This window comes from Girardinichthys multiradiatus, chromosome 2, assembly GCF_021462225.1.
Source record: "Girardinichthys multiradiatus isolate DD_20200921_A chromosome 2, DD_fGirMul_XY1, whole genome shotgun sequence".
In the NCBI taxonomy this organism is placed as follows: Eukaryota; Metazoa; Chordata; class Actinopteri; order Cyprinodontiformes; family Goodeidae; genus Girardinichthys; species Girardinichthys multiradiatus.
In genome coordinates, this window is record NC_061795.1 from 44,170,267 (window position 1) to 44,184,462 (window position 14,196).

The 14,196-nt window shown below is 42.6% G+C and overlaps 1 protein-coding gene across 3 annotated transcripts in view; it reads right to left on the reverse strand.

Annotated features, from left to right (window-relative positions):
• Positions 1–2,441: 2,441 nt before the first annotated feature.
• The window catches only part of nox5 (NADPH oxidase, EF-hand calcium binding domain 5), a 29,307-nt gene continuing 17,552 nt past the window's right edge, over positions 2,442–14,196 (reverse strand). Inside the window, exons 13-18 of one of the 3 annotated variants that reach the window (XR_007035314.1) lie at positions 12,964–13,088; positions 12,064–12,148; positions 11,874–11,973; positions 11,297–11,463; positions 11,074–11,194; positions 2,690–2,822 (exon numbers count right to left, since the gene is read on the reverse strand). Coding sequence is in view for 1 of the 3 variants with exons in the window: in XM_047346748.1 (XP_047202704.1) it covers positions 2,691–2,822; positions 11,297–11,463; positions 11,874–11,973; positions 12,064–12,148; positions 12,964–13,088 (609 nt within the window). In the remaining 2 variants the exon portion in view is untranslated. Of the gene's footprint in view, positions 2,823–11,073; positions 11,195–11,296; positions 11,464–11,873; positions 11,974–12,063; positions 12,149–12,963; positions 13,089–14,196 lie in introns of all 3 variants that reach the window. The other 2 variants (XR_007035312.1, XM_047346748.1) reach the window with 2 other exon arrangements.

The window sequence follows — 14,196 nt, forward strand, 5'->3', positions numbered from 1 at the left end:
TTTAAGCCATTCTTCTTGCAGGATAGGGACCAGGTCACTATGTGATACTGGTCGAGGAAAACATTTCCTGACTCGTTCCTCCAAAACACCCCAAGGTGGCTCAATAATATTTAGATCTGGTGACTGTGCAGGTCATGGGAGATGTTCAACTTCACTTTCATGTTCATCAAACCAATCTTTCACCAGTCTTGCTGTGTGTATTGGTGCATTGTCATCCTGATACACGGCACCTCCTTCAGGATACAATGTTTGAACCATTGGATGCACATGGTCCTCAAGAATGGTTCGGTAGTCCTTGGCAGTGACGCGCCCATCTAGCACAAGTATTGGGCCAAGGGAATACCATGATATGGCAGCCCAAACCATCACTGATCCACCGCCATGCTTCACTCTGGGCATGCAACAGTCTGGGTGGTACGCTTCTTTGGGGCTTCTCCACACCGTAACTCTCCGGGATGTGGGGAAAACAGTAAAGGTGGACTCATCAGAGAACAATACATGTTTCACATTGTCCACAGCTCAAGATTTGCGCTCCTTGCACCATTGAAACCGACGTTTGGCATTGGCATGAGTGACCAAAGGTTTGGCTATAGCAGCCCGGCCGTGTATATTGACCCTGTGGAGCTCCCGACGGACAGTTCTGGTGGAAACAGGAGAGTTGAAGTGCACATTTAATTCTGCTGTGATTTGGGCAGCCGTGGTTTTATGTTTTTTGGATACAATCCGGGTTAGCACCCGAACATCCCTTTCAGACAGCTTCCTCTTGCGTCCACAGTTAATCCTGTTGGATGTGGTTCGTCCTTCTTGGTGGTATGCTGACATTACCCTGGATACCGTGGCTCTTGATACATCACAAAGACTTGCTGTCTTGGTCACAGATGCGCCAGCAAGACGTGCACCAACAATTTGTCCTCTTTTGAACTCTGGTATGTCACCCATAATGTTGTGTGCATTTCAATATTTTGAGCAAAACTGTGCTCTTACCCTGCTAATTGAACCTTCACACGCTGCTCTTACTGGTGCAATGTGCAATCAATGAAGACTGGCTACCAGGCTGGTCCAATTTAGCCATGAAACCTCCCACAATAAAATGACAGGTGTTTCAGTTTCATTGTCCAACCCCTGTATATATATATATATATATACATGGTATATATATATATATATATATATATATATATATATATGTACACAAAGTGTCAAAGTGACATATTTCAAGGGTTTATTTCTGTAAATTTTAAAATCATCGCTTACAGATATTGAGAACACCAAGTTCAGTTTGTCATAAAATTTTGATCAAACAAAACCAATAAAGTTAATGCCTGCGAAATCATCCTGTGCAATGCAGATGACAGTTGCCTGACAGACAAGTCACTGACATCCCTTCACAAAGACATTGCTAAAGAAGCTTCATGTTTACACAGTGCTGTATTTGGTATACAGATGAAAAGTTGAGTGTAAAGAAAAAGTCTGATAGAAAAAGTTGACGGGAGTTTGAGGGAGATTAAAAGTTGTGGAATATGACATCAGAAGCATCATACTTGAGCTACAGAGTTGCTTAGTGAAACTTTTTTTCCAAGGAATGTAAATTTTGTATTCTTTTGGAAATCAAGGTCCTAGAGTTTTGGGGAAGAATGGCGAGGCACAAAATCCAAGTTTCTTGAGGCCCAATGTGAACTTTCCTCAGTTAGTGATAGTTCAAGGAGGTGGGTAAGCTGGTTTTGGTTCATTAGTTTCCATCAAGTCCAAAGTCAACACAGGCATTATACCAGGAAATGTTAAAGCACTTAATGCTTCCTTCTGCTGACAAGCTTTATGGAGATGCTGATTTAATTTTCCAGCAGGACTGACCAGACCGCCAGAGGTACCAAAAAGTGCTTTAATGAACATAGTGTCACTATACTTGATTGGTCAACAAACTGGCCTGATCTAAATGGCATAGCGTATCAGGTGCATTTACTGTACAGTACATCAACATACTTTTCAGTAGCAAGACATTTTTGTATTCAAAAATAAACTTTTTATTGGTCTTACATAATATTCAAATTCTCTGGTAAAATTACTGATAATCAATTGAACAGAAATAAAAGCTTGAAACTGTATTATTGAATACTGTGTTATTCTGTAATGGATCCATTTAATGAGTTTCACTTTAAATTGCATAACTGAAATACATTTTTACAATGATATTGTAATTTATTGTGATGCACCTGTATGCTTCTTCACTTTGGGCCTGCAAGTTAGGGAAAACTGAACGTTTCAGGTGAAAACTGGAAAAATGTACCAAGACAAGACTTCATCCTGCAGAGCTGATCTGACGGATGCTGAATGAAGCAGATGGAACATGATTGATGAAGATGACTGAATACATTTTGGGGAATTAAAGCAGATAGAAAACACAGACGAGCTGAAACAAATGACTGACTCTGAGATTAATGATCCATGGTTTTATTATTTTTTATTAATTAAGCAGAGACATTTGATTTACACTACAGTCCCTAGCGATCATAACTGGGTTTCTAGCCATTAATCTAACCATAACCTAAATCTAAGTCTAAATTAAAGTATTAAGTTGTCCGTTGGACCCCAGTTTGCTCCCTGTGTTTATTTGCAACCCCTTGAGCTGTGGTTCTGTCAGGTTTTGTCCTCAGAAAGGTATAAGCAAATAAACAGAGGTACAGCAGACATCCTCAGAAGTTTTCCTTGTAGAAGTTGAAGCCAAAGTGTTCACACTGAGCTTTGATGACTTTGGCGAGAGCCGGAGCGCCGCAGTAAAACACATGCACTTTTCCTTTGTTTTCCTCGGACAGTTTCTGGAACACCTGACATAAAAACAAACACATAAAAAACTGGATATATCAGAGCTGTGAGGGCTGGACTGCAAACCAGACGGACTGCTGAGGGTGGCTCAGCATCACAGCCCGCTGATCTCTAGACTAAACCTGCCAATTACACCCAAAAAACCAATACGGGGGGAACTGAAGGATCCGATCATATGGGTCTGAGCAGGAACCGTTTGGTAGAAACTCTAGAAGGGCTTTGGGACCATCCGGTTCCTGTGTACCTTCAGATGTCCAGTGCCCTCAGGAAGGAAAAATGTATCCTTATTGTGATGAAATTATTTTATATACATAACTCTATAGTGCTTCCATATATCCAGTACATCCGGAAAATATTCACATTCAATTACACTGCCTGCCCAAAAAAAAAACATCGTCACCTGGATTTAACTAAGCAAATAGGTACCAGCCTCCAGTTGGATAATTACTGCATGGGCGATTATGTTTCAGCTGGCAACAAGTTATTTAACCCCAACTGAAGCAATGAGTTGCTTCTCATTTCTTAAACAACCATGTTGAAAGACACATCCTGCGGTCGTGGAATAGATGTCAGTCTGTTTCAGAAGGGTCAAATCATTGTCATGCATCAAGCAGAGAAAACATCTAAGGAGACTGCAGCAACTACCAAAATTGGGTTAAGAACTGTCCAACGCATTATTAAAAACTGGAAGGATAGAGGGGATCCATCGTCTTTGAGGAAGAAATGTGGCCGGAAAAAAATCCTGAATGATCATGATCGGCGATCAATTAAATGTTTGGTGAAATTAAATCGAAGAAAAACAACAGTAGAACCCTGGGCTATGTTTAATAGTGAAAGTTAGAGCATTTCCACACGCACAATATGAAGGGAACTCAAGGGATTGGGACTGAACAGCTGTGTAGCCTTAACTATTCAGTGAGGCTAACCGGAAAAAAAGGCTTAAATTTGCTAGGGAGCATAAAGATTGGACTCTGGAGCAATGAAAGAAGGTCATGTGCTCTGATGAGTCCAGATTTACCTTGTTTCAGAGTGATGGGTGCATCAGGGTAAGAAGAGAGGCAGGTGAAGTGATGCACCCATCATGCCTAGTGCCTACTGTACCAGCCTGTGGGGGCAGTGCTATGATCTGGGGTTGCTGCAGGTGGTCAGGTCTGGGTTCAGCAACAGTTTGTGTTCAAAGAATGAGGTCAGCTGACTACCTGAATATACTAAATGACCAGGTTATTCCATCAATGGAGGTTTTCTTTTTTCTTTTATTCCAAGATGATAATGCCAGGATTCATTATGCTCGAATTGTAAAAGAGTGGTTCAGGGAGCAGGAGACATCATTCTCACACATGGATTGGCCACCACAGAGTCCAGACCTTAACCCCATTGAGAATCTTTGGGATGTGCTGGAGAAGGCTCCTTTGGGTAAATGCAAGGCGTCTTGTTTGGAGGAAACCAGGCACCGCTCATTACCACCAATACCTATAGTGAAGCATGGTGGTGGTGGCATCATGCTATGGATAGGATTTTCAGCAGGAGGAACTGGCACACTTGTCAGAATAGAGGGAAAGATGAATGCAGCAATGTAAGGAGACATCCTGGATGAAAACCTGATCCAGAATGCTTTTGACCTCAGGCTGGGGTGACGCTTCGTTTTTCAGCAGGACAACGACCCAAAGCACAAAACCAAGATCTCAAATGAGTGGCTTCAGAACCACTCTGTGAAGGTCCTGGAGCAGCCAAGCCAGAATCTAGACTTGAATCCTAATGAACATCTCTAGAGAGATCCGAAAAAGGCTGCACAGACGTCTCTCACCTAACCTAATGGAGCTTGAGATGTACTTCGAAGAAGAATGGGCCAAACTGGCCAAAGATAGGTGAGCTAAGCTTGTGGCATCATATTCAATAAGACTTGAGGCTCTTATTGCTGCCAATGGTGGATAAACATAGTATTTAGTTAAGGCTGTGAATAGTTATGTAAATGTGGTCTCTTAGTTTTCTATTTGTAGTAAATTTGCAATGATCTCAAACAAGCTTCTTTCACGTTGTCACAATGGGGTATTGTGTGTAGTTTACATAATATTGTTGCTCTACCACTTATTCCGATTTATCTGTAATTTCCAGCATGTTCCTTTATTGGGAAATGAAGGAAGATCTTATCAATAAATCTGTTTTTAAGTTTAGAAACACAAACTCTCCTTTGCAAGAGTAAAACAAGAAAATAGATCATTATCAGACAATGTTGTAACAACCTTTAAAGAATCTGTTCCACTTTTGATTTCCTCGTTATCACAGAAAAACACAGTGGAGGGCAATAATTCTGTTTCTGCCCCTTCACAAATTTATTCTTTTGTTCATAGTGTTACTTCATCATAGCGTGATGCATTAGACAATGCAGCCCCCTTGAAAAAGAAGGTAATCATTCATAGGAGGCTGGCTCCTTGGTTTAATTCAGAGGCGTGCTTAAAAGAAAAATGTTAGAAAATTGGAGAGAAATGGCGCTCTATACACCAAGAGGATTCCTACTTAATCTGAAAAAAATAGCCTACTGTTGTATAAAAAGACACTTCACCAAACTAGAACAGCTTATTTCTCATCATTAATAAAAGAGAACAAGAATAATCCTAGGTTTCTCTTTAGTACAGTTGCTAAACTTACACAGAGTCATAGCTCTGTTGAGCCATCCATTCCCTTAGCTCTCAGCAGCCATGACTTTATGGGATTCTTCTTAAATAAAATTGATTCTCTTAAAAAGAAAATCTTTGACATACTCCTGAAGATAATTACTTCATCCTCAGCAAGTGAGACAACATTGTAAGTAACTATAGAACATGATGTGTGTTTGGACTGTTTTGATCCTGTGAAGCTTCCTGAGTTATCAGAAATATTAGTTTCATCTAAACCTTCAACTTGTATGTTAGACCCAATCCCAACCAAATTATTTAAGGAAGTGTTCCCTCTGATTACCAGCCCCATTTTAGATATGATTAACCTATCTTTAGTAAATGGATATGTACCACAGGCTGTAATTAAACCTTTACTTAAGAAACCTTCGCTTGATCAAGATGACTTGAAAAATTACAGACCTATATTCAATCTTCCATTCTTATCTAAAATTCTTGAGAAAATAGTTGCTTATTCAATTCAATTCAGTTTATTTATATAGCCCCAATTCACAACACATGTTGTCTCAAGGTACTTCACAAAAGTCAGGTCCATACATTCCAATTAATCCCAACCATTGAATAGTGCAGTCAGATTCAGTTATTTATTCAAATTGGATAAAAAGTTTTTCTGTCTAAGGAAACCCAGCAGATTGCATCCAGTCAGAGATTTGTAGCATTCACTCCTCCTGGATGAGCATGTAGAGACCGTGGACAGTCATTGGCGTTGACTTTGCAGCAATCCCTCATACTGAGCATGCATGTAGCAACAGTGGAGAGGAAAAACTCCCTTTTAACAGGAAGAAACCTCCAGCAGAACCAGGCTCAGTGTGAGCGGCCATCTGCCACGACCGACTGGGGGTTTGAGAGAACAGAGCAGAGACACAAAAAGAACAAAGAAGCACTGATCCAGGAGTACTTTCTATGGGAAGGAAAAGTAAATGTTAATGGATGTAGCTCCTTTAGTCATTTCACCTAAAAAGAAAGAACAGATAAACTCTGAGCCAGTTTTCAAGGTTAGAGTCTGTCTACAGAGTCTAGAGTCTACAGTTAAGCTCAGTCAATTGCCATGTCTAGGAGAGAGAAAGGGTTAAACACTGACAGACAGGGCTATGTGGATCATTGGTAGAGGGTGAGCATTAAGTTGTTGCCAGCAGAAGCTCGGACGATGCCTCTCTCCAGAAAGGTGTCACAGATAGACACAGAGTCAGGCCAGGTGTAGCTTCTAGGAAGAGACAAGAGGGAGAACATAAAGTTAAAAACAGAAATAACAGCAAATAATGCAAAATTGTAGAGTAGTGTGAGAATGTAGCGAAGAGGGTGAGAGTGGTCATTATGTCCTCCAGCAGCCTTAGCCTATAGCAGCATAACTACAGAGATAGCTCAGGATAAACTAAGCCACTCTAACTATAAGCTTTATCAAAAAGGAAAGTTTTAAGCCTAGACTTAAAAGTAGACAGGGTGTCTGCCTCATGGATTAAAACTGGGAGCTGGTTCCACAGGAGAGGAGCCTGATAACTAAAGGATCTGCCTCCCATTCTACTTCTAGAGACTCTAGGAACCACCAGTAAACCTGCAGTCTGAGAACGAAGTGACCTGTTAGGAACATATGGAACCATCAGATCTCTGATATATGATGGAGTTAGATCATTAAGGGCTTTATATGTGAGGAGGAGAATTTTAAATTCTGTTCTGGATTTAAGATTTTTTTAGATATGATTAATCTATCTTTAGTAAATGGATATGTACCACAAGTTAGCTGTAATAAACCTTTACTTAAGAAACCTTCGCTTGATCGAGATGACTTGAAAAATTACAGACCTATATCCAATCTTCCATTCTTATCTAAAATTCTTGAGAAAATAGTTGCTAATCAAATGTGTGAGCATTTACACAGCAATGACCTGTTTGAAGAGTTTCAGTCAGGTTTCAGAGCTCATCACAGCACTGAAACAGCTCTGCTGAAAGTCACTAATGATATTCTTATGTCCTCAGATAATGGACTTGTGTCTGTTCTGGTTTTATTAGATCTCAGTGCTGCATTTGTTACAGTCGATCACAATATTCTTTTAGAAAGGCTGGAATATGCTGTAGGGATCAGGGGAACAGCGCTAGGATGGTTTAAATCTTATTTGTCTGAAAGATTCCAGTTTGTTCATGTAAATGATAAATCATCTTTAAACTCCAGGGTTAATTGTGGAGTACCACAGGGTTCAGTACTTGGGCCAATTCTCTTTACTATATATATGCTTCCAATAGGTCAAATTATCAGGCAGCATAGGATAAATTTTCAATGTTATGCTGATGATATTCAGCTTTACTTATCCATAAATCCTGATGAGCCCAACCAGTTAGATAGACTACAAGCATGTCTTGAAGATATAAAAACTTGGATGACTTTAAATTTTCTGCTTCTAAATTTAGACAAGACAGATGTTGTCGTCTTTGGACCGGAGTCTTTAAAAAAGAAACTGTTTAGTCAATCACTTAACCTGGATGGCATTAAATTGACCTCTGGTAATAAAGTAAAAAACCTTGGTGTTATTTATGACCAGGGCATGTCATTTAAATCCCATATTAAACAGGTTTCTAGGATTTCCTTTTTTCACCTCCGGAACATTGCCAAAACTAGAAATATCTTATCCAGGAGTGACGCTGAAAAACTAGTCCATGCATTTGTTACTTCAAGGCTGGACTATTGTAATTCGTTACTATCAGGATGTCCACAAAATGCAGTTAAAAGCCTTCAGCTGATTCAAAATGCTGCAGCAAGAGTTCTGATGAAAATTAAAAAGAGAGATCATATTTCTCCTATTTTAGCTTCCCTTCATTGGCTCGCTGTTAAATCCAGAACAGAATTTAAAATTCTCCTCCTCACATATAAAGCCCTTAATGATCTAGCTCCATCAAATATCAGAGATCTGATTGGTCCATATGTTCCTAACAGAGCACTTCGTTCTCAGACTGCAGGTTTACTGGTGGTTCCTAGAGTCTCTAGAAGTAGAATGGGAGGCAGATCCTTTAGTTATCAGGCTCCTCTCCTGTGGAATCAGCTCCCAGTTTTAATCCATGAGGCAGACACCCTGTCTACTTTTAAGTCTAGGCTTAAAACTTTCCTTTTTGATAAAGCTTATAGTTAGAGTGGCTTAGGTTATCCTGAGCTATCTCTGTAGTTATGCTGCTATAGGCTTAGGCTGCTGGAGGACATAATGACCACTCTCACCCTCTTTGCTACGTTCTCACACTACTCTCCAATTTTGCATTATTTGCTGTTATTTCTGTTTTTAACTTTATGTTCTCCCTCTTGTCTCTTCCTAGAAGCTACACCTGGCCTGACTCTGTGTCTACCTGTGACACCTTTCTGGAGAGAGGCATCGTCCGAGCTTCTGCTGGCAACAACTTAATGCTCACCCTCTACCAATGATCCACATAGCCCTGTCTTTCAGTGTTTAACCCTTTCTCTCTCCTAGACATGGCAATTGACTGAGCTCAACTGTAGACTCTAGACTCTGTAGACAGACTCTAACCTTGAAAACTGGCTCAGAGTTTATCTGTTCTTTCTTTCTAGATGAAACAACTAAAGGAGCTACATGCATTAACATTTACTTTTCCTTCCCATAGAAAATACTCCAGGATCAGTGCTTCTTTGTTCTCTTTGTGTCTCTGCTCTGTTCTCTCAAACCCAGTCGGTCGTGGCAGATGGCCGCTCACACTGAGCCTGGTTCTGCTGGAGGTTTCTTCCTGTTAAAAGGGAGTTTTTCCTCTCCACTGTCGCTACATGCATGCTCAGTATGAGGGATTGCTGTAAAGTCAACGCCAGTGACTGTCCACTGCCTCTACATGCTCATCCAGGAGGAGTGAATGCTACAAATCTCTGACTGAATGCAATCTGCTGGGTTTCCGTAGACAGAAAAACGTTTTATCCAATTTGAATAAATAACTGAATCTGACTGCACTGTTCAATGATTAGGATTAATTGGAATGTATGTACCTGACTTTTGTGAAGTGCCTTGAGACAACATGTGTTGTGAATCGTTCGTTCGTTCGTTCGTTCGTCGTCTTCCGCTTATCCAGGACCGGGTCGCGGGGGCAGCAGACTCAGCAGAGACGCCCAGACGTCCCTCTCTCCAGACACCTCCTCCAGCTCCTCCGGGTGGAGCCCAAGGCGTTCCCAGGCCAGTCGAGAGACATAGTCCCTCCAGCGTGTCCTGGGCCGTCCCCTGGGCCTCCTCCCGGTGGGACGTGCCTGGAACACCTCCCGAGGAAGGCGTCCAGGAGGCATCCGGTATAGATGCCCGAGCCACCTCAACAGGCTCCTCTCAATGTGGAGGAGCAGCGGCTCTACTCCGAGCTCCTCCCGGATGGCCGAGCTCCTCACCCTATCTCTAAGGGAGCGCCCAGCCACCCTACGGAGGAAGCTCATTTCAGCCGCTTGTATCCAGGATCTCGTTCTTTCGGTCATGACCCAAAGTTCATGGCCATAGATGAGGGTAGGAACGTAGACCGACCAGTAAATTGAGAGCTTTGCTTTTCGGCTCAGCTCTCTCTTCACCACAACGGACCGGCACAGCGCCCCCATTACTGTGGCAGGTGCACCGATCCGTCTGTCGATCTCCCGCTCCATTCTTCCCTCACTCGTGAACAAGACCCCGAGATACTTAAACTCCTCCACTTGAGGCAGGAACTCCCCTCCAACCTGAAGAGGACAAGCCACCCTTTTCCGGTCGAGTACCATGGCCTCGGACTTGGAGGAGCTGATCCTCATCCCAGTCGCTTCACACTCGGCTGCGAACCGCCACAGCGCATGCTGTAGGTCTTGTGCTAGAGGGGGCCAGCAGGACCACGTCATCTGCAAAAAGAAGAGACGAAATCCACTGGTCCCCAAACCAGACCCCCTCCGGCCCTTGGCTGCGTCTAGAAATCCTGTCCATAAAAGTTATGAACAGGACCGGGGACAAAGAGCAGCCCTGCTGGAGTCCAACATGCACTGGGAACAGGTCCGACTTAGTGCCGGCAATGCGGACCAAACTCCTGCTCCGCTCGTACAGGGACCGGATGGCCCCTAATAAAGGGCCCCCGATTCCATACTCCTGCAGCACCCCCCACAGGGCATCACGAGGGACACAGTCGAATGCCTTCTCCAGGTCCACAAAACACATGTGAACCGGTTGGGCAAACTCCCATGAACCCTCGTGTTGTGAATCGGTGCTACATAAATAAATAAAAAAAAATAAACTGAAACCTGTCTCAGGACCGAACACAGAGGGTAACAAATCAAAAGAGAAATATTTAACTCATCTGCATTGGAGGATTTTATTTTCATCTGCTATATAATGGCCTACATGTGTACTCATAATGTTTATATGAAACAAATTATGATAGATGAATGTTAGAGCTGTGAACTTAGTCCAGAATCTGTAGATGGTGAACTATGAACATAAATTAATTCACTTTGATCAGACTGAACTGAATTTAGAACTAGTTCTCGGATGAACTGGCACAACACTGTCTATAACATTTAGGTGTGTTTTTCAGACATACTGTATATGGAAACAACAGATCCATAATTTTCATAACAGATCAAACTAAACTGCTGACACACCAAGTCTATCTGAAACCTTCTGGATTCTTCAGCTCTAATCTTTCTGCACCTGCTGGAACTCTCCCTGCTCCTGTGGGGGGATCTGATGGAATAAAACGTTTCATCTTTGTACTCCGTCAGTCTGTAGATGTCAGAAATAATTGAACAATTTGATCAAGAAGTGTATCATCATCAGCAGCGGTTCTGATGGATCGGATACGAAAAGGTGCAAATGGAGCCTCACCTTCTCCCACTGAGGTCGGCCTGGCTGGGTTCTGGTCCGCAGGCCCGTGATGGAGTCTTTCTCCTCTTTCTTGGCGAGAAGGTCGAGCGCCATCTGCAGGCCGATGGCCTTCATGTCGTTCTTACTGAGTGCTGATGTCATGTACATGTGCATTTCCAGGAACTGACCTGACAAACAGCAGCTGTGTTAATAAACCCAACACCTCATCTGAGGCTGCAGCAACTAACAGAGACTTCTAATTAAATCTTGCATCAGAGTAGATATGAGAAGTGAAACTGTTAACGAACCAACTGACTGTTCTGTCACGAGCAGCTGCTGTGATTTACGTAACTGTTTCCATGGCATGACATTAGACCAATATCACCTAATTTATAACAGATTTATATAATTTATTTCAGATTTATTGCAGTGGGGTAGAGGTTTGTTTCAGTGGATGCATGAATGAATACACTCCTCAATCTGACTGAAATTATGGGAGAGCATCTGGATTTATTCTTTCTCCAGCCCTGCAGACATACGGCAGTTTAGCTCTCAGTCAGGGCCTCTTTTTGTCACAGCCTGCAGTTTTTACTCTCACCCTCCGGCTCCCCATCGGCCTGGTCCATCTCCAGTTTGGTCAGCAAACTAACGAACCATTCGAAGGACTTCTGGTCTCTGTTAATCCAGATAAAGTCAACCTGCAGAGTGAAAAAAAGTAAGAAACACGCCTGCTCCATCAGATCGGACGCATTTCTCTTTCAGCCAGCTGCAGGACGATGTGCTCTTACTTTACGCAGTTTCATGTCGCTATCTTTAATGTTCTCACACCAGGAGTAGCTGCAGTTGGGACAGTTGTGCTTCCTCATGCGGTACCTGAGTTAAAACAGCAACTGAGTTAGAGACAGATGGTTCTCACTTACATCTGACCTGATAAAAACCCAGTGGAAATGTAATAACTCCACACTGATTCTGGATTCCATCATTAATGACAGGAGTTGATGAGCTTCATTAAGCAAAGGAGATGTGATGGAATCGTGAAGTGGACGTGGTAACCCAGACTGAGTGAGGTGGGTGAACATCGTTAAAGTGGTACAGGTAAGGTTAAAGGTGTTCCTGTAACGGTTTTATTGATCGGAGGATGGATGAATGGGCGAACGGATGGTCGATTTGACAGATTCACGGATGGATGGATGGATCTCAGCTCCAGAGTTGATAAAATGAATACAGAAAATGCCAACCAGTTTTTGTCAAAATCATATTTTTGATATTATATTGTTTTTACGAAAATGTATATTATTACATAGTCATGGTCAAATTCTGAAGTACTGAGTGGAAAATCTCAATGAGGTTTGATACAAATTCATCTATGTTGTTGAAGCGTTTCTTACACCGTTTTGTCAATAAATAAAAGTAAAGGTTAGTAAGCTCTGATTCATGTGTTACTCTCTGACCCGGATTCTAAACGTTTCTTTTTATTTATAAATCATACTCTTTAAAACTATTTGCAAATGAAGTGAAACCCCAGTTTATGCAAGCCGATGCTGTCTTTCCGAGGTGGTTGCTAGAGAGGAGCAGTGGTTGGAAATGTTTGTAAAATATCTAAACATTAGCTCCATGCTCTCTGAACCAGTATCACCAGTGTGGCAGAGGACTGGTGAGATGGACTGTGAGTTGGAGGGCTTTCTAACCGGTACATGATGCTTTGCAGGATGGAGGCGAAAGGTGTGATCCCTATTCCCGCCCCGATCAGCACAGCATGTTCAGAGGCGAAGATCTGCCGGGTCGGAGTCCCGTAAGGTCCGTCTACGTAACACTGACACATAAAACAAACAGATCTGCCATGACAGGTACGCATGTCCATGTTTCAGCACAAATATGCTGCCTCGTCAAAGTACTTTTGCATTTTGTCATTATACAACCACACCCTTTAATGTATTTTATAGGGATTTTATATGACAGACCAACATAAAATGCAGCACATGTCTGGCTCATCCACAAAACAGGACAGGTCCAGAATGTAACAAACAATAAGGTCTGCAGAGAGGATCACTGGGGCTGACCTGGATTAAAGGGCAGCTAACAGCAGACAGGTCAGGGAGAAAGTTCTGAAAGGATTTAAAGCAACGTTAGGTTCTAAAACAATATCCAATGTATTTAACATCTGCCAGACCTCTGTTTAACCCAATATAAGACAATGGAAAGAATACGTCAAAACAGCAAATCTAGCAAAACATGGCAGAAACCTAAGCTGACAGGCTGGGCAATCAGAGCATTAAGTTTCAGATATGTACAGCTCAGATAAGAGAGACTATTAATAGAACAACTAAAAACTTGTTGGACAGACAGAGCTACAATGGAACTGTTTGGATCAAAGCTAATGTGTTAGAATGGCCTAGTCAAAGTCTCAAAGTGACTCAAATTGAGAATTTGGGGACAGAATAATATTAAATTATACATGGGTGACTCTGCTTAGCAACTTGAACTCATAATCATCCTCTTCCACTTATCTGGGACCAGGCCACAGGGATAGCAGTTTCAGCAGAGACACCCAGGCTTCCCTCTCCCCAGTCACCTTCTCCAGCTCCTCCGGGGGGAGCCCAAGGCGTTCCCAGGCCACCTGGGAGACATAATCCCTCCAGCATGTCCAGGACTGTTCCCTGAGCCTCCTCTCACCGGGACAAGACTGGAGCACCTCCAGAGGTGTCCAGGGGCATTTGAGACAGATGCCGGAGCCACCTCAGCTGGCTCCTCTTGTTGTGGAGGAGCAGCGGCTCTACTCCGAGCTCCTCACCATATCTCTAAGGGAATGCACCGGCCACCTTGCAGAGGAAGGGGGAGGAGGTTCATGCCCATAGGTGAGGGTAGGAAAGTAGACTGACCGGCGGATTGAGAGCTTCGCCTTTTGGCACAGCTCTGTCTTT